Source organism: Melanerpes formicivorus, unplaced genomic scaffold (assembly GCF_026170545.1).
Source record: "Melanerpes formicivorus ecotype bairdi unplaced genomic scaffold, bMelFor1.0.p_v2 SCAF_29, whole genome shotgun sequence".
Classification (NCBI taxonomy): domain Eukaryota; kingdom Metazoa; phylum Chordata; class Aves; order Piciformes; family Picidae; genus Melanerpes; species Melanerpes formicivorus.
The window spans coordinates 2,551,392-2,574,299 of NW_027142381.1; the positions used below are offsets into that span (position 1 = coordinate 2,551,392).

At 44.5% G+C, this 22,908-nt stretch overlaps 1 protein-coding gene across 15 annotated transcripts in view; it reads right to left on the reverse strand.

Annotated features, from left to right (window-relative positions):
• GTF2I (general transcription factor IIi) overlaps positions 1-22,908 on the reverse strand; it is a 77,755-nt gene that overhangs the window by 6,430 nt on the left and 48,417 nt on the right. For 10 of the 15 annotated variants that reach the window (XM_068154454.1, XM_068154447.1, XM_068154448.1 and 7 more), the window contains exons 24-40: positions 22,369-22,440; positions 21,001-21,184; positions 20,620-20,678; positions 18,420-18,491; positions 16,690-16,873; positions 15,961-16,019; positions 14,628-14,855; positions 14,022-14,117; positions 12,452-12,517; positions 9,721-9,904; positions 8,499-8,551; positions 8,126-8,188; positions 6,915-7,043; positions 5,735-5,818; positions 3,961-4,141; positions 2,687-2,715; positions 788-892 (exon numbers count right to left, since the gene is read on the reverse strand). In XM_068154454.1, coding sequence (XP_068010555.1) covers positions 788-892; positions 2,687-2,715; positions 3,961-4,141; positions 5,735-5,818; positions 6,915-7,043; positions 8,126-8,188; positions 8,499-8,551; positions 9,721-9,904; positions 12,452-12,517; positions 14,022-14,117; positions 14,628-14,855; positions 15,961-16,019; positions 16,690-16,873; positions 18,420-18,491; positions 20,620-20,678; positions 21,001-21,184; positions 22,369-22,440 — 1,848 coding nt within the window. Of the gene's footprint in view, positions 1-787; positions 893-2,686; positions 2,716-3,960; positions 4,142-5,734; positions 5,819-6,914; positions 7,044-8,125; positions 8,189-8,498; positions 8,552-9,720; positions 9,905-12,451; positions 12,518-14,021; positions 14,118-14,627; positions 14,856-15,960; positions 16,020-16,689; positions 16,874-18,419; positions 18,492-20,619; positions 20,679-21,000; positions 21,185-22,368; positions 22,441-22,908 lie in introns of those variants that run through there. The other 5 variants (XM_068154445.1, XM_068154453.1, XM_068154452.1 and 2 more) reach the window with 5 other exon arrangements.

A 22,908-nucleotide genomic window follows, 5' to 3' on the forward strand; every position in this document is an offset into this window, starting at 1 on the left:
GTTTTCCCCCCCTCCCACCATCTCCAAATGTGAACAGAGGAGCCAGTAGTTTCCTTTGTCATGATTTCTATCATGAGGTGTCCCTTACTCTTAAAATGTTTCCTGAATGCTCCCTCTTAGTTTCCCAGCTTCTCTGACTAACAGTTTGTTCAGACAATTGCAGAAGTCTTTCCCACATTGCACCAACTTGGGACAGACATTTCAAAAGGTCTGTGAACATTCAGACACTATATTGAGTCCAAAGGAAGTTGCTCAACTCCATTTACTTGGGCTATCCATAGCACAAAGCTAAGTTCTGCATTCAGACTAAGGTAGGTGTGTGCAGTCTAGACAGTCTAGCAGGGGTTAAAGAGCTGTGCAGAGGGCAGAGATTCCATTAAGATCCCATTCTAGGTTCTTAAATGTTACACAGGCAAGCTGCAGTTGGCTGAACATCTATCTGGTGCAGACACACACGTCCTTTTGAGTGGGGATCATTAATAACTGGATTCTGAATTGCCTTTATATATTGCCCCCTTCTAATTCTTCTTCTCAGCTCACTCATCATCTGCAAAAATCAAATCATGGGATAGGCCAATGACACAGCTTGAAGGAAGCAATGGCTCTTTCTATTAATTTATTAATATTTAATAGCTATAAAAGTCACTGTCACACACCATCTCTCAAAATAAAATGGCTCATCATGAGCACTACAGACCCAGGACATGACTACTAATATCATCTGCCAGTAAGATCCAGAGCTCCACACCCTAACCCTCCTGCAAGGACATGCACCACGCTGGCTCACCTGCTGGTGCTGGTACTGCTTCTGCTTTTGGTACTGGTACTGGTGCTGCTGCTGCCACTGGTACTTCTGGTGCTTCTTCTGCTTCTTCAGCTTTTTCCATAAGCTCTGAAATTAGACATGCTGGTCACTGTTTAACTTCACAATAAAAATGGCCCATATGTAACACAAGGGCAACTTTTACTTCTTGAATCTCTGAAACTTGTTGCATGAGCAGGTTACCAACATTCATGTGTGAGCTGCTTGTCAGTATTTTTGATGAGAGAAAAGAAACCACTCCCTATCTTAACTGCAAGCACCAAACATTTCCTTTTAAGTTCCCTCCTGTTCTTCCTCAGGAGAAAGTATCATTAGCTATGAAGAGTAGGCTCAGAGAGCAGTAAGCTCAGAGCCTTTCAATCCTTCACCTTGGTATCTATCAGTATCAGATCATTTTGATCATAATTAATACATGGATAATGAATTAATCTTCAGTGGCCAGTGTGCTCCTCCAGTGATGGAAGAAGGTCAGCTCTCTGGATTGCTCTTATTATCTACTCCAACCAGCCATGGCCAGGGATGCCTCTCAACTAGAGTTGGCTTCTCAAGACCTCATCCAGCTTGGCCTTGAACACCCCCACAGAGGAGGCAGCCACAACTTCCCTAGGCAGCCTATTCCAGAGTCTCACCACCCTCATCCTGAAGAAATTCTTCCTAAGATCCAGTCTAAACCTATTCTCCCTCAGTTTAAAACCATTCCCCTTCCAGGCAGTTGTACTCTGCCTGTCTAAACTCTCCAGAAAACAGAATTTTTCACTGGAATACAGCTGTGCAGCTACCAGAAAGTTCTTAATTAGCTACCTCTGCTGTGATGCACCTGAACCTAAAATGTAGCACTGCCATGTAAGTCTGTCACTCAGTCAGGGTACTAAATAACCCCATGCAGTGCTACAGGCTGGGGTCGGAGTGGCTGGAGAGCAGCCAGGCAGAAAGAGACCTAGGGGTACTGGTTGATAGTAGGCTGAACATGAGCCAGCAGTGTGTCCAGGTGGCCGAGAGGGTCAATGGCATCCTGGACTGTATCAGAAATAGTGTGGCCAGCAGGAGCAGGGAGGTCATTCTGCCCTGTGCTCAGCACTGGTTAGGCCACACCTTGAGTCCTGTGTCCAGTTCTGGGCTCCTCAGTTTAAGAAGGATGTTGAGACACTTGAATGTGTCCAGGAGAGGCCTTGAGCACAGCCCTGTGAGGAGAGGCTGAGGGAGCTGGGGTTGTTTAGCCTGGAGAAGAGGAGGCTCAGGGGAGACCTTCTTGCCATCTACAACTACCTGAAGGGAGGTTGTAGCCAGGAGGGGGTTGGTCTCTTCTCCCAGGCAACCAGCACCAAAACAAGAGGACACAGTCTTAAGCTGTGCCAGGGGAAGTTTAGACTGGAGGTGAGGAGAAAGTTCTTCCCAGAGAGAGTTGTTAGCCATTGGAATGTGCTGCCAAGGGAGGTAGTGGAGTCACCATCCCTGGAGGTGTTCAAGAGGGGATTGCATGTGGCACTTGGTGCCATGGTTTAGTAGCCAATGAGGTGTTGGGTGACAGGTTGGACTTGATGATCTTTGAGGTCTCTTCCAACCTTATTGATTCTATGATTCTATGACCTCTTTGGGACTCTGCAGCTGAAAAAATCTACAATCAGTATCTTGTATTTTCATGTCAAAGTTAATGCTAATCTGATGCCATTCTGGATGTTTATCTCAGTGCTCTCAAGTTACTTGCAGCTGCAGATTCAGAAGTCTTACCAAGAGCGACACAGACAGGAGCTAGACAGAGAACTTAACCACTGTGCAGCCTCTGCCACTGAGCCAAAAATGGAGAAAATGAATCTGGGTAGGTCACAAAAATGGCTTTGCCATCAGTGGCTCACAAATACTTACGATTGTTAATCACAAGTCCTGGAATTGGCCTGCAGAAAAAAATGAATACATTTAATAAAGGAAGATTTCACTGATTCAAAAGTGCACTGCATTGAGATGTCCCTCCCAAGACAACCTCACCTAACCTGTGGTAACAGAAGTCATGCAAAACAAAAATAAACAGGAAATGGAAGTAAACAGAAGGAGCTGCCATGGCAACTCCTGGGCACCATGGGTTGTTTGCTAGCATTCTGAAAAGCAACATACACAGAAAGATCTAAATCCTTCCCTTGGTCACCACTGAGAAGGGAGTCACCTCTTCTTCAGACCTCAGTTAAATATATCAAGCAAGAGTCCTTTCAGTTGGAACAACACAACATGAGTCAGGGTTGACAAATCAGACCCTCCAGTAAAATACATTCAAGACATTTCTGTCTCTCTGAAGAGAACCTGCAGCTTCCAGACTCCTCTGAAGCCAGCTATGATTTGAGAAGTTGTATAAACTGCTAACATCTTATTTTCAGTTCCTGATCTTCTACTTGCTATGATTCCACTTTCAACTACTGTGCTTCAGGCATGCAAGCAGGTTTTGTACATAGCTGTGTGTATGGAAATACACACATACAAATAAACTTCTCTCGTGTTGTAAGGGGACAATATTGTGGTCTTCAATATTGTAAACAAAAAAAGTCATTTTGAAGGGGGGAAAAAAAAACATTTATCAAAGAGCTTAGAAAGTTCTTCCCAGAAAGAGTTGTTGGCCATTGAAATGTGCTGCCCAGGGAGGTGGTGGACTCACCATCCCTGGAGGTATTATAAAAGAGATTGGATGTGGCACTTGGTGCCATGGTCTAGCAGTCATGAGGTGTTGGGTGAGAGATTGGACTTGATGATCTTTGAGGTCTTTTCCAGCCTTACTGATTCTATGATTCTAAGTATTTAACCAATATGAATGCTAATATTACCACAAAAGTCACAAAGAGTCAACAAGCTCTGACCTTGTCTTAATATTTGATCTTAGAAATGAGTGAGCAAGGCCCACAACCCTTCAGGACTCTGGTATATAACATGAATAGATTTCAGCTTAAAAGACAGCTTGCTGTAACATGCCCTTGGGCACACTAAATGGGGCATGTCCTCCAAAGAGGTACCCTCTTCATTCATGCCATGAACCCCTGGGCTTCACTTGACCTGGTACATTGCTATTGCACTATTTAAAAGTGCCCTGCAAGCTTCTGTTCTTTCAAACTTCACTGTACAGCACCTGCACAACCTCACCGAGGGCAGCTACGTACCGAACGATAGTGAACTTGATCGATTCTGGTGATTCCAAAATCTTCCTCATTGAGCTCATTTCCAGGTAACTGGGAGCTTTAAATTCCACACCAGGAGGCAGCCCTTCCACCACCACACAGCCAGGGTAGTTAGTGATTTTCCTGTAGGGGACTTTCATAGAATCCACACCGATGGCTTCAGCTAAGGGAGAGAGAGGGCAAGTTAATTTTGAAGTCTACAGAGAATCACAGAACGCTAGGAGTTGGAAGGGACCTCCAGAGATTGAGTCTAAGCTCCCTGCAAAGCAGGACCACATAGGGCAGGTCACACAGGAATGCATCCAGGCAGGTTTTGAAGATCTCTAGAGGAGACTCCACAACCTCTCTGTAGCAATTCCCCTGTCACCTTCATGCTAAAAGTGTTTTTCTCATGTTGAGATGGAATTTGCTGTGATTAAGACCATAGCCCCTCATCCTACCACTGGTTATCATAGAATAGAATGGGAATAGGAAAGAATAGGATAGGATAGGATAGGATAGGATAGGATAGGATAGGATAGGATAGGATAGGATAGGATAGGATAGGATAGGATAGGATAGACCAAGTTGGAAAAGACCTTTGAGATGATCGAGTCCAACCTATCACCCAACACCATCTGATCAACTAAACCATGGCACCAAGCACCCCATCCAGCCTGTTCCTAAGCACCTCCAGTGATGGTGACCCCACCACCTCCCCGGGCAGCCCATTCCAATGGCCAATCTATCTTTCTGTGAAGAACTTCCTAACATCCTACCAAACCTCCCCTGACACAGCTCGAAACTGTGTCCTCCTGTTCTGGTGCTGGTTGCCTGGGAGAAGAGACCAACCCCCATCACCCTGACAGCCACCCTTCAGGTATTTGGGTACATATTGAGGATTATATTGAAAATCCTCAGATGGTTAAGAAACTAAATGCAAACCCAAGCTTTCTACTAGACCTGAAACCACAGAAATTCACTGGACAATGAAACCATCGCAGGGCAGACGCTTTGGATTGCACTCACAAACGCTGCTACATGACTGGTAGTTAAACCTCCAGCTCTGACAGCTCAACACAAAGAACCCAAGCTCAGGTTTTACTTAAAAAGATACAGGACAGGATATCTAAGGAAATGGCTCCATTGAGTAAAACAATGAGTTTCCTGCAAGGCCACAAAAAGCAATTCAACACAGCACTAGTGAAGGAGTTTCAGGTAAACTCAGGTTGCTGCACAGTGCAAATACAAAACCAAACCAGAGAACTGCATACAGCAAGAAGTGAAGCTTCATTTGTTTAGATTACTCTAGTCCCAGGTCAGGATTATGTAAGCCTAAGAAGAATCATGGATTGCCAGAAATAAATACTTCACCCATGTTTACAGAGAGGAAAAAGGGAAGTGGAGAGGGAACACAAAGATTGGATGGAACAGGTTGCCCAGGGATGTGGTTGAAGACATTCAAGATCAAACTGGACGTGGCCCTGGGCAGCCTGACCTGGTTGGAGGTGTCCCTGCTCACTGCAGATGACCTTTGAGGGTCCCTTCCAAGTCGATGCAAGCTGTGAGTCTGTATTCTCTGAGGACTGTTTCAAACACCAAGCCTCCCGCACCACTTACGCAAGATTCTTTTTCGAAGCCAAAGCTCACCATTCATGCACCACTCTCCCAGGTGCTATTTTCACAGCTGCACAGATCATTCACAGCAACTTTGATGTATGAACACTATTAACTGCATTCACACCTAGGGGGAGAATGGGGGGCAAGAAGCAATTACCAAATTTCCGGCTGAAAAGGTCGTTGACTTCCTCTCGCAAGTGTCTGGCTCGCTCTGCCTTCCGCAGCCGCTCGCTTTCATCATCTGCAAGAAATGATGGCAATAGCATCAGGATCACACAAGGTTGGCTTTTCCCCCCCTCCTAAACCTTTAAGAGGGACAGGGATCTGCTGGAGAGGTGGCCAAAAAGGCCACCGGCTTCCTGGCCTGCATCAGGAACAGCGTGGCCAGCAGGAGCAGGGAGGTCATTCTGCCCCTGTGCTCAGCACTGGTTAGGCCACACCTTGAGTCCTGTGTCCAGTTCTGGGCCCCTCAGGTTAGGAAGGAGGTTGACTTGCTGGAATGTGTCCAGAGAAGGGCAACAAAGCTGGGGAGGGGTTTGGAGCACAGCCCTGTGAGGAGAGGCTGAGGGAGCTGGGGTTGCTTAGCCTGGAGAAGAGAAGGCTCAGGGGAGACCTTCTTGCTCTCTCCAACTCCCTGAAGGGAGGTTGTAGCCAGGTGGGGGCTGATCTCTTCTTCCAGGCAACCAGCACCAGAACAAGAGGACACAGTCTCAAGCTGTGCCAGAGGAGGTTTAGGCTGGATGTTAGGAAGAAGTTCTTCATGGAAAGAGAGATTGGCCTTTGGAATGTGCTACCCAGGGAGGTGGTGGAGTCCCTATCCCTGGAGGTGTTCAAAACAGGATTGGATGTGGCACTTGAAGCCATGGTTTAGTAGTCATGAGGTGTTGGGTGACAGGTTGGACTTGATGATCTTTGAGGTCTTTTCCAACCTTATTGATTCTATGCTTCTGTAACACATGCCTGAGAAAACAGTCACCAGTGTCAAGACAAGGCAGGTGGACCTGCATGGTTATTCAGTTCAGTCCAAGTACTTATCTCTTGAAATTGTCAAGAAAACTTCAAACCAGTATTTAATTTATTGCATGAGCATACAGGGAAAAACATGGATGCCTCTTAGCTAGGGGCTGGACCAAGAATATTCTAGAGACAGTGCTGAATTCAGGAGTCCTATGAAACAGTTAACATCTTCAGCAAAACTAGAATGCTAAGTTGTGCTCTTTGTTGACTGTGCTTGTAATGCACAGTGAAGCAGCAGGAGCAAAAGCTTCACTGGACTAAACACATGTTATGGAGAACATAAAGCACAAGTAAGACATGAAACCAAGCGGCATACACACCCGACAGAGTTACTTCAATGATGTTCAAATCTTCAGAAGGATCAGTTTTGCTCACCACTCTGTTTGTGGTGGTGCTTGCTGTGTTTGCTGCACCAGATGAAGTTCTTTTTCCTGTAATTACAAAAATTTCTGCAAAAAAAACATTTGTAGAGGGCCCAGAATCTTGACTGTTCTATAGATAAATACCAGCACAGTAACACAGGTAAAGACAGTAATAGCAGACCCTGTTCCATTTTCACAAGCAGCTTCCTCTAAGAGCTGTTTAAAACACTCTGTCTTTGCATTTCAAGGGGAGAAAGAGGTAGAGAATGTTAATCTTCACCTAGCTGCTTTTCTACAAAGAAGATTAAGAATAGAAGAAAAACAATCCCACAAAACCAACATCAAAACCCCACCCAAAGTGTGTGTGGAACATGTATTTTAGCACTTTTATTAACACAAGAATCGTAGCCCTTGCAGTGAATTTATTAGTGCGCACTGAGCCATTCACAACAGAAATCCCTCACTGACAGATGTGGGCCTCACTGCCCAGTGGCACAAACTAGCACAGTGCAAGTATGGCCTGCATCAGAAAGAGTGTGGCCAGCAGGAGCAGGGAGGTCATTCTGCCCCTCTACTCAGCACTGGTTAGGCCACACCTTGAGTCCTGTGTCCAGTTCTGGGCCCCTCAATTTAACAGGGACCTTGAGACTCTTGAATGTATCCAGAGAAGGGCAACAAGGCTGGGGAGAAGCCTCGAGCACAACCCCTACAAAGAGAGGCTGAGGGAGATGGGATTGTTTAGCCTGGAAGAGAGGAGGCTCAGGGGAGACCTTATTGCTGTCTACAACTACCTGAAGGGAGCTTGTAGACAGGAGGAGTTTGCTCTCTTCTACCAGGCAACCAGCACCAGAACAAGACACAGTCTCAAGCTGTGGCAGGGGAAGTTTAGGCTGGAGGTGAGGAGAAAGTTCTTCCCAGAAAGAGTAATTGGCCACTGGAATGTGCTGCCCAGGGAGGTGGTGGAGTCACCATCCCTGGAGGCGTTCAAAAAAGGATTGCACGTGGCACTTGAAGCCATGGGTTAGTAGTCATGAGGTGTTAGGTGACAGGTTGGACTTGATGATCTCTGAGGTCTTTTCCAACCTTATTGTTTCTATGGTAACTCAGAGTTTTGCCAGGCCATAATAACAGACATTTATATGAACCAAAACATATAATCCAAGACCTGCCTGGGACAATTGTCTGCTGGTTATCTGCACTCCTATTTGTGGAGCACTTGTCATTTAGACGACCTAGGGATTAAGTGCAAACAATTTATCTCTAGACTCGGACTGTGGATCAGGCATTACTTACAACATCTGATAACGGATAGTAAAGAGTATATTAGAGGCATGAATATTGTAAATGTCTTTAAAACTAGTAATAGTCCTTTGCTAAAGATAAACTGTCACTGGTAAGTGCTTTTCCCATTCTATGAACAAAACCAGACACGACGTGGAAAGAATCTATCAGGAATTGGTTAACACCACACAGATCTCCCAATCTGCATTTAATCCTTACAGGAGATTGTTACCCAGAGCATTAAGCAGTTACAAAACTCACTTTGGGGGCCTCTAGCAGTGTGCTCCTTAATAGCTGCCTTAAACTTCTCAGGCCTGCAAACAGATTGAAGATTTCATGTAAAATAATAACATTCCATTCAACACCGCTGAAGAAAAATTCAATCAATGAAAGGAATTGAATTTATTAAAGACAGGAAGTCAGTGATAGCCTCTCAGCTAAATAGACAGCCAGGAATGAAGTGGCTGAAAGATTCCATAACTCCTCTTTGCCACTGTTTCTGCAGTTGGCAAGTGGGTATCTAAGCCTATTCCAGAACAGACAAATTCTTGCAACCCCCAACAGATGAGTCTCCACTTTTCATCTGCCAACAAGATTTATGAGTAGCCCAAAAGGAGTCTGTGCAGCAGACACTAAACCAATCCCGAGATAACTGAAAAGGGCTAAGAAATGAGGCTTGCTCTTTCCCCCAAAAGGGCTGTGTGGTGGGTTAACACCTTTTTCTGCAAACAAAAGAACAAAGCAGGGTGGAGGGCTTGCGGGTACTCTACCCTCCCTGCAGGGCGTTTCCCCTGGGAAAGCTCAGTCTGTTCCACTCCCCCCTCCCTGCCCAGCTAGGGTATAAAAGGCAGGACATCATAGCTGTTGGTTCTTTTTGGCTCCTGCCTCTGCTGGATGAGAGCTACTGCAGCTGCCCTCCTGCTCCTCAGCTACATGGCTGGACCTGATCCTTTTCCCTGCTGCCTCCGCACCTCCTCAGAGAAAGACTGGTTTTGTATTATTCTTTTCTGTTCCCCTCCCATCCATTCTTGTTCCTTGCCCTTGTGAACCTTTTTTTTTTCCCTGTTATTGTCATATATATATAATTTGAAGAAAAATTATTTGCCTCTCTACTTCCAAGCTGACTCCAGATTGTTGTTTAGTGGATTTGCTCCTTACCCTTTTTTTTTTCCCTCTCCCTGTTTGGAGGGAGGAGGTGGTGGGGGGGGAGTGGGGAAGAGATTCTCAGCCTTTTCCCCATTTGAGCTTTTAACTCTCAGTTAAGGCTCAAACCACTACAACTTTTGATTGTCAGTTCAGAACAAAGAGATTGCTGTACCTTGCTCCACCTCTTCAAGAGCTTTCTGAGCATCTCCTCGCTTACTAATGCTATCTCAGCGTGTATTTTACAGAGGACTTCAGCAATCTGGCAACACTGTCTCATTTTTTGGTCTGTATTTAAACTCTCATAGAACAGATTGCCAAGAACACAGGAGAGCCTTACTTTTTAATAATGAATTTGATCTTGGATTTGCTTCTCAGGATCTTCTCTAGTCTTGGAATCCCAAAGGTAGAAGGCCGTCGGAATGGCACTCCGTCGGGGAGTCCTTCCACGGAGAAGACGTCTGGGTGGGATTCAAACAACCCATAGGGCACCTTCACCGGCCCACGCACCCCCAGGGCTTCAGCTGAAATGCAAAGGAGCACATGAGCTGCCAGACTGCCACAGTTTGGCCCACCAGCACCAACAAAACCTCAGCTCACTCAGTCGGGAAAAAGCAACTGGAGGCTAAACTACACTCTACAAGGGAGTGCAATGGATGTGGACAAATACACAGCATTTACAATATTACACTAGCTTTATTTTACGGTATTTACAAAAAGGGACCAGGGGAACTGGTTGATAGCTGGCTGAACATGAGCCAGCAGTGTGCCCAGGTGGCCAAGAAGGCCAATGGCATCCTGGCCTGCATCAGAAATAGTGTGGCCAGCCAGAACTGGGAAGTCATTCTGCCCTGTACGCAGCACTGGTTAGGCCACACCTTGAGTCCTGTGTCCAGTTCTGGGCCCCTCAGTTTAGAAAGATGTTGACTTGCTGGAAGGTGTCCAGGCAAGTGCAACAAATCTTTTGAGGAGTTTGGACCACAAGCCCTATGAGGAGAGGCTGAGGGAGCTGGGGTTGCTTAGTCTGGAGAAGAGGAGGCTCAGGGGAGACCTTCTTGCTGTCTACAACTACCTGAAGGGAGGCTGTAGCCAGGTGGGGGTTGGTCTCTTCTCCCAGGCAGCCAGCACCAGAACAAGGGGACACAGTCTCAAGCTGCACCAGGGGAGGTTTAGGCTGGAGGTTAAGAAGAAGTTGTTGACAGAAAGAGAGATTGGCCATTGGAATGTGCTGCCCAGGGAGGTGGTGGAGTCACCATCACTGGAGGTGTTTAAGAGGAGACTGAATGGGGCACTTGGTGCCATGGTTTAGTTGATTAGATGGTGTTGGATGATAGGTTGGACTCAGAGGTCTTCTCCAAACTCATCTGGTCTATTCTATTCTATTCTTATCTCAAGGTCATTAGATAAGATCCTTTCCAGCAAAGCAGCCAGGCAGCCAGAAGAAAGGGAAAGGAATGAATGTGGGAAACAAGACTGCTATGGGTCCCCTTCCACACATCTGCCCAATGAAATTCATTTAGAATTATCTCTTGTTTTCCTTTTTACACCCAGCTGTGGATTTGTTTATACTTCTTCACTCTTCTCGAGAATCTGCAGCTAACTTTTAAAGGCATAGCCTAAAACTGCTGCACAGATGGGCAACACATCATAACCTAGGCTGCATCTGAGGCTGGAGTGTAGCCAGCAGGCCAAGAGTGGTGATTCTGCCCCTTTACTTTGCTCTTGTGAGACCCCCACCTTCAATGCTGCCTCTAGTTCTGGTGTTCCCAACATAAGAAAGACACAGAGCTGTTGGAACTAGTTCAGAGGAGGGCCACAAAGATGATCCAAGGGCTGGAGCACCTCTGCTGTGGGGATAGGCTGAGGGAGCTGAGGTTGTTCAGCCTAGAGAAAAGAAGATTCCAGGGGGACCTTATAGCTGCCTTCCAATACCTGAAGGCATCCTACAGGAAAGCCAGAGAGAGACTTTTCATAAACATGTCTAGCAACAGGACAAGGGGGAATGGTTTGAAGCTGAGGGAGGTTTAGATTGATCTTAGGAACAAGTTTTTCAGCATGAGGGTGGTGAGACTCTGGAATAGGTTGCCCAGGGAGGCTGTGGATGCCTCCTCCCTGGTGGTGTTTAAGGCCAGGCTGGATGAGGCCTTGAGCAACAAGATTAGTTGAGAGGTATCCCTGCCCATGACAGGCAGGCTGAAGGAGATGTTCTCTGAGGTCTCTTTAAGCTACTCTATGATTCTATTGAATAAAAGAAAAACCTCAGGTATAAATAGTATATAAGAGCTGGCACATACACACTAGATTAGGTGGAACCAGCAGGCTTTGCCTTTTTTGGTGACAGTTATGAGTAGGCAGAAGAAAATTAACAGATGGTCTCAAACAACTCATTCTGTTGCAGTTAAATCTGATCCAGGGTCTCAAACAACTCACGCTGTTGCAGTTAAATCTGATCCCAACTGGCAGCTGAAAATCAGTAATTTTCAGCCAGCTCACGCTACTGGCTTGCTCTGCACAAAGGAGTATCCTGTTTGTAGTCCACTTTGTTATAGGCAATGCATTCTGTCTCTGCTAGAGAACAGCAGCAAGGGCAGGTGAGATTAGTGCTCTTGTTCCAAACACTGCACTCATACAAGTAGCTAATTGTCATTACTCTCAAAAGTCATTAGCTTCCAAAGACCCTGATCTAGAAGAAGGATGGAACATACCTCTCCAGATACCACCCACAGCATATCAAGCCATGCAGAAGCAGAAGTCATACAAAGTCCCATTCGTAAGGAGAGTAAATAAAGCTGAAACAAATGTGCCAGGATGTGGAATCACTATGTCTCTGGGTCACACAACAAGTAGTAACCCGACCACAACTTCTTCATTTCCAAACCCAAACTAACTAACTTGTGGAAATGTGTCACAGAATTGAAAGCAGCCTACATGAGAAGGAACTCTGAAGAGAAATTGCCTCGAGGACACAAGGACTGCAGGGCCTTTGGAATACAGTTTTGACCTTATCTCTCATAGGCCTAACTGCGTGTTCCTAAGAAGACATCTCAGGGAAAAAGAAACAATCAACTTACCACACTTTTCACTGAAAACTTGGTCAACTTTCTGCTTTAAGTCATTAATTCTGGAATTCCATGAGTCTGCCAGGAGGAAATGAGAATAATTAAATCAACACTCACACAGTGAATCTGGCCTGGAAGACTATCTTAATAAATGATTAATAATTAATTATGCTTGATAACCAATTTACTCTGACAGAAAAATCTGCAAAATGGCTTTCTTTCTGCAAACTGCACCAAAACATTCTGCTGCCATCTAAACCATTCACAGCCATATGAATTCTTATCTTCCTAAAGCTCTGAAGACGCTGCTACTAGATAAAGCAAAGGAGAATAAAACTGGAATTCATCCAGGAGTGATCCAAATTTACTGTATCAGACAACATAAACTTTACTCATCTGAACCAGCACCCAGAAAGAGTGGCAGGAATTTCTTCATATGTTCAGTGACACAGCCCTGAAACATAAAACCTCCCTCTTGAGAGCACCAAAGCTTCAACTTCAGTGGGTGAGGTTAAAAGTCCTTCCAGCTAGACACCTAGTTTCTGACAGCAATCAGCAGCAATTCCTAAACCAGTTTACCTGTGGCTGCAGCCATTGGTCCACAGCTGGTCTATAAAGCTAACAACTCACTCAAAAGTTTAAAGAAGTTGCAGACTACTTTTAAAACAAAGCTGAGGTCTAACAATAACAAGCAAGTCCAAGAAAACTGTAGATAACTCTGAATACAAGTAGTGCCCAAGCCAAAAAAGAGCAGTCACACAAGATTAGTATCTTACATTCATGCTAAAGTGGCCCAGTAGGAGGAAAGCACTCCTGTGTTTTACACTTTATGACCATATGGCCAGAATGAAAGCATGGGGGACAGATACAATAAAGCAAATAATAACAGATTCCTATATAAACAAATACATTCAGAATGTAAGAATGCAGAACAAAAAGGTTTCCTGAGGAGCTGCTCAGTTACTCTGAATGCAGTCATTCACCTCACTTGACTATCAGCAATCTACCTGGGTTGCAAATGGATCCTATTTTCCATGCAAAGATTTCTGTGCTCAAGCACTGCACATACAGGTTTGGTCCTCTTTGGCTACAAAGCTCTGGCCCAATGCTCATAAATGTCACTACATGGCCTCCAGTCTTGTCTGGCTTTTCTTTCATTGATTTTCCAGAACTGGAGATGTCTGTAACAGCTTGGATCTTGCCTTAGTAAAGCTATCTCAAATCCTTCCTGGTTGCTGTACACCACTGGGGTATCTCTACACAGCACTGGGGTGTCTCTGCACAGTGATGCTCAGTCCTGCACCTCTGTGGAGTGCTTATTAAGCTTATGCACAATACCAGATCTCAGCTGGGTCTGTGCACTCTGCTGGTACTGTGCACCAAGCAAGCCTTCACGGCTCTTCAGCACGGTCAAGCAACAGACAGCAAAGGTCTGAAGGCACTGATTTTGAACACAGATTCATCAGATCTAATGGACCTGTGCTGCATTTTTACAGCATTCTCCATACACCCAAAACATCCCTGATATGCAATCACCACAATTTTCAGTATGGGCATGTGTGTTAATTCCCACAACACTTACCAAAAGAAAAATCTTTGCCTTGTTGATTTAAACCTGCGAGGGACCCATTGGTTGAAGAGTTGTTTTGATCATCTGACTTTTCTGGTGTACTAGGACCTGTAAAAAGACATCACATAAACAAATGCAGAGAGCAGAAGCAAGCCACTATATGAAAACAACAATGCATCAGCCTTGCTTGCTGAAGAAAACTTCTCACTCAAGAACAGGATAAAAAACACAACACAAGAAGCCCTGAAGAAGTTCTTCTAGGGCTGTATTTAAGCATTTGATAAAAGTGAATGTGTCTGCCATTTCTCTGCTCAGGCCTACGTCAGTTTCCACATCTCTTCCTGGCATAGGCCCAAGCAAGCAAAATAAAAGGCCCCAGCAAGCTGTCAAACTCGAACACTTCACAGAGCCATCATCTGCAGAGAAGCCAGTATTACTCAGAAATGAAAAAGTAAAACTCTTCCTAAATTAAACTGTATTAAACAGCTCTGAAACTGAGCTGACTTTGCTACATGAGATGCATCTGTTAATTACAGGCCATGAAAACTGAGAAGAACTGAAAACATCAGAAGAATAGAACAGAATTAGAAGGGATATTTAATGATATTTATTCCATACCGTCTTCAACAGTGACTTCAATCTCTGCGACTTTTGAATTGCTTGCAGGACTTTGTGAGCTTTCTGAGTTCCTTGGGCTCATTTCTGAACTTGGACTTGCTTCTGAACTCTTTGAACTTGCTTGTGACCCCTTTGGACTCAACTGTGACCCCTTCGGACCCACTTCTGACCCCTTCGGACTCGCTCCTGGCCCCTTCGGACTCGCTTCTGAATTCTTCAGATGCACTGCTGGAAGTCAAGATACCACAACATGTGATGAACAAACCCTGTACGATGTATATCCTGCACAGCTGTATCCCAACAGACTGAAGAATCACTTCTGCCTGTGCTAAGCAAAATCTGAACAGTAAGGCCACACTCACAGCCTCAACAAGTAGCCTTAGCACTCCTGAAAAAGGCAGGGATCCCACTTCATTTTTCACTTCACCAATTCAGAACAGAAGACTTCATTGTTTCAAAGTGGCAAGGGCAGCTTGGGTATTTTTTTCCATCATCTAAATCACAAAATCATTAACTTCTGATTTTTTTTAAGCAGACAAAAGCTTGTTCTTCTTACAAACTATCATTGTTATTCACCTCTGAGTTAAACACGGTTGAACCCATTGAGAGCAAAGTAAAAGTTCAATTTGGGTAAATTTTGATTTCTGGATTGGAATAGTCTTAAACAAACAAACAAAAAAGAAGTAATTAGACAAATGCCTATTCTGAGTAGCATCTGCAAACAGCAGATTTAGAGGCTACTCATACAAGATCATCTTAAGCAATGCCTTTTGCAAAACTTGTATTTTTTCAACCACAAGGGTCTCTCAATCTGCTAAGGAAGCTGGGGGGACCTCAGAGCTGCCTTCCAGAATCTGAAGGGAAGGCTGGAGAGGGACTTTTGATAACGGTGTCTGGCAATAGGACAAGTGGGAATGGCTTGAAGCTGAGGGAGAGTAGGGTTAGATTTGACCTTAGGAAGAGGTTCACCAGGATGAGGGTGGTGAGACTCTGGAATAGGCTGCCCAGGGAGGCTGTGGCTGCCTCCTCCCTGGGGATGTTCAAGGCCAGGTTGGATGAGGCCTTGAGAAGCCAACTCTAGCTGAGAGGTGTCCCTACCCATGGCAGGGAGGGTGGAGTGGATGGACTTGATGGGGTGCTTGGTGCCATGGTTTAGTTGTTTAGGTGGGTTGGATTGGTTGATGGGTTGGACGCGATGATCTTGAAGGTCTCTTCCAACCTGGTCTGGTCTGGTCTGGTCTGGTCTATTCTATTCTACTCTGAGATCCCTTCCAACCTGAGCCATTCCATGATTCTATGAATTGATGGCAGCAAATAATACTGAACTGTTTACCTTCAATGTTTATTTTACTAGCTAGTCCTGGAGGCAAACAGGAAATGACAAGCTCAGGCCTAAAAAAGTCAAACAGAAGACAAATCAGTCAATCACAGGGAAACAATACAGCCAAAATGGTACAGATTCCTTGGAATTGAGGTTCAGAGTTGCATAACATCAGCTCTACAAAAGAACTCTGCTTGAAAAATGGGTGACTCCCCATCTACCATAGACACCAAAAGTTAGGAAATAAAAAGCTACATTTCCTCCTCAGTTTCTTGGGTTTTTTTTTGCTGGGTTTATTTTGGGCAAAAATAGAAAGAAGGGGGAAAAATGAGAAGAAAAAAGGCAGGAAAAGCTTTCCCAGGTACAAAGTGATTTTTTTCCCCTCCATGATCCTTACTGCTTGAAACACACAAGTTATATATCTATAGGAATTCACTGAGGGAGGGATATAAGGGAGGTGGAGTTACCAGCCCTGGAAGTGTTCCAGAAAGCTGTGGCCATGGCACTTTGGGACATGGTTTAATGGCCATGGTGGTGTTGGGTTGAAGGTTGGACGGGATGACCTTAGAGGTCTCTTCCAACCCAAACGATTCTATGATTCTTTCATGAGGTAAACCATACATGCAAAATGCTCTGGTTTTTTTTGTTTTCAGGAAACAGAGTTTAGTCAGCATTTGAAGCCTAAAGGGAAGAAAAGGAAGGGAGTGAAGAAAATCTTGGATAACTGAGTTACAAACATACTTCTTTACAACAAATTTGATTTTGCACTTCCCACGGATAATTTTCTCCAGGCGTGGAATTCCAAACCACGTGGGACTCCGGAAGGGGATTCCATCTGGCAAGCCTTCAACGTACAAGTGTTCAGAATTTGCTTCAAATACAGGATAGGGAACCTTCACTGCCTCTGAAAGCCCCAGAGCTTGGCCTGAAAATAAAGATTCAATGACAGTTTACACACTCAAATGCAGGAGGTTGCATCTCAAGTGAGTTTAAGAAGCATGGCTTACAGAAGTTCTGTTACTCAAAGATCAGCAAACAACAACTACCTGAAGGGAGGCTGTAGACAGGAGGGGGTTGGTCTCCTCTCCCAGGCAACCAGCACCAGAACAAGAGGACACAGTCTTAGGCTGTGCCAGGGGAAGTTTAGGCTTGAAGTGAGGAGAAAGTTCTTCACAGAGAGAGTTGTTAGCCATTGGAATGTGCTGCCCAGGGAGGTGGTGGTCACCATCCCTGGAAGTGTTCAACAGGGGATTGGATGTGGCACTTGGAGCCATGGTTTAGTTAGTCATGAGGTGCTGGGTGATAGGTTGGACTTGATGATCTGTGAGGTCTTTTTCAACCTTATTGATTCTGTGATTCTATGAACCCAAGAGAAATATTTAAACAGATTGTCCATTATTTTCTGTGGAGTAAGTGCAAATGAGGATTGGTCAATCTTGTTAGAGATAACAAAGCACAAAGCCAGGCTGGGTGAAGAGTGGCTCAAGAGCAGTCTTGAGGAGAAGGAATTGGGGGTGTCAGCTGACGAAAAATTCTGTATGAACCAGCGATGGTCACTGGCAGCCCAGAAGGTAAGAGTACGCTGAGCTGCATCACAAGCAGTGAGAGCAGCAGAACAGGGAGGGGATTCCACCCCTTTGCTCTGCTCTAGTGAGACCCCACCTGGAGTACTGTGTCCAGTTCTGGTGCCTCCAGAGTAAGAGGGACATGGAGCAAGTCCAGAAGAGGCCATGAGGATCATCAGAGGGCTGGAGCACCTCCCCTGTGCAGACAAGCTGAGGGAGCTGGGCTTGTTCAGCTTAGAGAAAAGAAGGCTCTGGGGAGATTTTACAGCAGCCTTCCAATATGTGAAGGGGGTGTAAAACAAAGCTGGGAAGGGACATTTTACAAGGGCTTGTAGTGATAAGACAAAAGGGAATAGATTGAAGCTTGAGGAGGGCAGATTTAGACTGGAGATTAGGAAGAAATTCTTTCCAGTGAGGTTGGTGAGACCCTGGAACAGGTTGCCCAGGGTGGTTGTGGATGCCCCCTCCATGGAAGTTCAAGGCCAGGTTGGACCTTGAGCAACCTGGTCTAGTGGAAGGTGTCCCTGCCCATGGCAGAGGCATGATGTTTAGGGTCCCTTCCAACCCAAACCATTCTACAAATCTAAGAACCATCTAAACCTGCACTGGGTAATATTTTCTTCTGAGCACTTTTTTTCACCAAAAAACGATGCACATCTTTTTGGGCACATACCATCATCTCTTGTCACAAAACTGGAAAAAATATGACCTAGGATGTTTTTATAAAGTCATTTGTGTCAGTTATGTGGAAAAGTCAGTAAAAATTAGGTGAGAGGAGTCAAGATTTCCATAACTGTCCCAGTAGGCTTCCAATGTTTAAGCACATTAAAATGCAAACCTGTTTTTCACAGGTGAGTTTTAAAATGCAGCAGCATTACAAAGCAGTTCATTGCACATTTAACTTACCAAACTTTGTATTGTATATCTCTTCTACTTCCTTTCTTAGCCTTGTGATCCTGATATTCCAATCTTCTTTCCCTGAAAACCAGAAATGGGTATGTGTCAGAATATCACCCAGCTCTAGATAGATAGAGACACACTTGAACAAGTTTCTTTCACCACAGAACTATCAGCACAATCACATCTGATTAGATAAGGGGATACAGTGAGTAATGATTATTAATGGAAGCTTAAATGATAGATGTAATTCCCTCTAGAGGCCAGAAAATCTGTTTAAGTGTAGTGATACATTTCAAACCTTGGCCCAAGTGGGAGACCTTTTTCCTCAGAACTTTCAGGTGCAGGAAGGAATTATTCTTGTGGCCCTTATAAAGTTGGAATTAATGAATCATGGTGCATAACACTCTCTGGAAGGGAAGATGAGGATTTAAAGACTGTTTTGCTAACCATCTTGATTAGCATAAAAACCAATCTCCAGTCCTGTCCTCCACTGTAAATAAAAGTGAATTGCAGGAGTGCTAGCCTGAGCAGACAGTTTGTAGCTTAGCTGGAGAAGAAAGCAAAAGACACTAACAGCAATAAAAATCACTGCTTCCCTGACAAACACCATCATAATTCATTACTTTCCATCATAACTCACTCAATTAACTGCAACTGAGCTAAAAGCATCCAGAGCCATGGGAAACACACATTAAGGAAGCCATACAGAAATTCTTTGTTTCTGAATCATACTCTTGGCTAACAAATCACCTAGCCTTGCTCATTTCTAGCTTTTATATTTTCAAGGCAAGATGCATTAATAATCCTCACAATCTGGCCTACTTGTGTGATAGATTTCAAGGTATCTAACGCTTGCACGTGTGTTTATAGGTATTCACAGGTTGCTGTCTCACTGGCAAAGAAATTAGACTAATTTACTTTAAAAAATTAGCCAGACTATCTGTGGAGGGCACAGTTTGCATCTGCAGTAAGAAGATCCTCAGCCTTTGCCTGGGAAAATGATTTGCACTGGGCTCTAAGCCCGAGAGAACATTTGCTGGGTTCGCCAGTCTCCCATCAAACCCTGGATCCTGCTAAGCTCTGTGGGCACTGGTAATAGCAGACTTGCCTGTAGGTTAGTCAAAAATTACAGTGAAATAGCTAGGACAAAAAAGAAATGTGACTCTGGCCAGTCAAACAGTCTGAGTTTTAAGAATGAGGAGCAGTGCACATCAGTTCTTTTAGCAAGAGGATTTTATTACCTGCTTTTTTACTGCTATCATTGGCACCTGCTGTTATTACTGAATTGTCAAATTGTCACTTATGTTGCCATATTTGGTGACAATCAGGGCTTTGGCAACAAAACAAAGAAAAAAAACTTAACAACTTGATGCTGCCTTTTCCTTCTGCTCCACATTAAGCACAGCCTTTTCTAGTGAGCTAAATATGAGGCTTGCCCTACAATCCAAACAAAACCCACAACCCATTGTGGCGATGTAGGATGACTACTGAATACATGCTTATTAAATCATATTCTTTCCTCTTTATTTTTTTTTCCCCCTAAAGTGAGCTCTGCACAATAATTTCCTAAAGCTGTGGTTTGTTTATCCAGTGAAATGGGTGTGGGGAAGAACCTAGGAAGTCCTGGGTCTCTGTTTTGTGTTATTACTACAAGCAGATTCGTACTCTAAAACAACCTAACAAGGTCTGGACTCTACACTTCTGGAACAAGAAAGTGCCAACACACTCCAATTCAGAGCAGTCAGAAATAAAACCCAAACTGATTCTTCTCCTGTGTTAAGGCACTTCATGCTTTCATGAAGTCATTACAATTCCTCACCCACAGAGGCCTGGGAAAAGCCCTGAGTCAGCTGTGAAATACTAAAGGGCTCCAACACCATCTAATCAACTAAACCCAAGTGCCCCATCCAGTCTCTTCCTAAACACCTCCAGTGATGATGACTCCACCACCTCCCTGGGCAGCACACTCCAATAGCCAATCTCTCTTTCTATGAAGAACTTCTTCCTAACATCCAGCCTAAACCTCCCCTGGTGCAGCTTGAGACTGTCCCCTCCAACAATCCACTTATTCTTTCCAAATCTCATGAAGAGGTATGTCAGCACACTCATCACAGATGGGTTACTTGCTGAAAAATGTTGCATTGATTAGGTGTTCCCCCACCAGACCCTTCCATTTTCACTTGCAGACCACACTTGTCTGTCTTACCTGAGGTATCTCCCATGCGCTGAGTACCTGCAGGTGCACTGGGAGCTAGCAGCTCTGGCCTGCAATCAGAAAACACAACATCTGCTGCTCTGGATGTAAATTAAATACCACAGCTTTATAAGACATGAACTAAGAGGTTTGGGGGTTCCTAGTATATACTTCACACCTACATTCCACAAAGTTAGTTTGGAAGACTTGTCTGGATTGCAAATACCTGCTTCATTATGTGGAATATTTCATCTGCCGATCTGGTAACCAGAGACTGAGTGCTTCATTATTGAATGAACCCAAGTGCCTCCTTACACAAAGAGTCTTGGTTTGCCCTTTTTCTTAGAAAAACCCCAACTCAAACATCTTCAGGCATTAAATCAAAGCACTTACCTTTTGATGACAAATTTTATCCTTTGCTTCGCTTGAAGTATTTTCTCGAGGCGAGGGATTCCATACCAGGAGGGACTCCTAAAGGGGATATTCTCTGGCAGCCCTTCGACATAGAGGTCAGTAGAATGGGTCTCAAATTTCTGGTATGGGACAGGTTTAGGCTCGGTGCTCCCCAAGGCCTCAGCTGTGGGAATGAAATACACCCAAATAACCCAGTAGTTTGGCCATCAACCTTTACTCCAAGTGAGCTAAGATAGCAATTCTTCAGGCTGAGCAATCACGACCTTAGAACCTGGGACAATGTAGGTTACCTAAACCCAAGAGAGTCTAAGTATCAGCATATATTATTCCAGAGAAGGGCAACAAGGGTGGTGAGAGGCCTCGAAAACAAGCACTATGAGGAAAGGCTGAGGGAGCTGGGGTTGTTTAGCCTGGACAAGAGGACCTCAGGGGAGACCTTATTGCTCTCTACAACTACCTGAAGGGAGGTTGTAGACAGGAGGGGGTTGGTCTCTTCTCCCAGGCAAGCAGCACTGGAACAAGAGGACACAGTCTCAAGCTGTGCCAGGGGAAGTTTAGGCTGGAGGTGAGGAGAAAGTTCTTCCCAGAGAGAGTTGTTAGCCATTGGAATGTGCTGCCCAGGGAGGTGGTGGAGTCACCATCCCTGGAGGTGTTCATGAGGGGACTGGATGTGGCACTTGGTGCCATGTTTTAGTGTCATGAGGTGTTGGGTGACAGGTTGGACTTGATGATCTTTGAGGTCTTTTCTAACCTTACTGATTCTATGATTGTATGATTCTATATCAAAACCATAAAAACTGACCATGTTGTACCCTGTTGCTCTTGGGCAGTCCCAATGCTAGACTGAGGATTACTGGGTTTTCTCAGTTCCTTCCTGAGGCACACAGCAGTGATTTTATCCAAAGTGTTTCATCTGCTATAGAGCATCATGCAACATTCTAGTCTAGCTCTTAAGAAGCTGACTTTCAATTTCATTTTGCCTAACATAAACATAAAAATTCACCCAGGAATGTTCTAACACTCATTTTAATTATGGATATTAATACATAAATGTTTAATTTATTCACCATCAAAGGGGGGGGGGGGGGGAGAAGAGATCTTAAAAGGAAGGAATTGAGAGCAATGAGAAGAGTTGTAAGTATAAGACATCATTTTTTAGCTCTGAATTTCCTTTGTTGTATAAACAGTAGAGTAATACAATTCTTTTTCACTCCATTGCCATCATCCTAAACACTTGAAAAAAAAACCTGATCAAAGGTCTCCTTCCTGTAGACATTCAAAGCAAACAATGAAAGCAACCTTCAAGAAATACAAAGGCAGAAAGGAAAAGAATTATTCTGTACTCACCAAGCTTTTTAGAGAAGAGTTCATCTACTGCCTTTCTCAGTTTGGTGAGCTTGGCATGCCACTCCTCTTTCGCTGCATTGCAGGGGGACACAGAACAAAACCAACATTCCCTAAGTATTTTGGTGCTATTTTCACTTGTTCATTATTTAAGGATGCATAACTATCCTGCATTTTCAGGTAACCCAGAAAATACTGTGTGGAAGAAGCAAGGATTCAATCTGGAACTAAGAAAAATTGATTATTAAAAAAAACAAAACAATAAGTGACAGAACATTAAAGCAGTACCAAAACCATAAAAAATAAATCCATTGAACCATGATGAGTTAGGAACTGGCTGGAGGGCCGAGCCCAGAGAGTGGTGGTGGATGGTGCCACATCCAGCTGGAGGCCGGTCTCTAGTGGTGTCCCCTAGGGATCAATGTTGGGCCTCATCCTGTTCAATATCATTACTGATGATCTGGATGAGGGGATTGAGTCAGTCACCAGGAAATTTGCTGATGACACCAAGTTGGGAGCAGGTGTTGATCTGTTTGAGGGTGG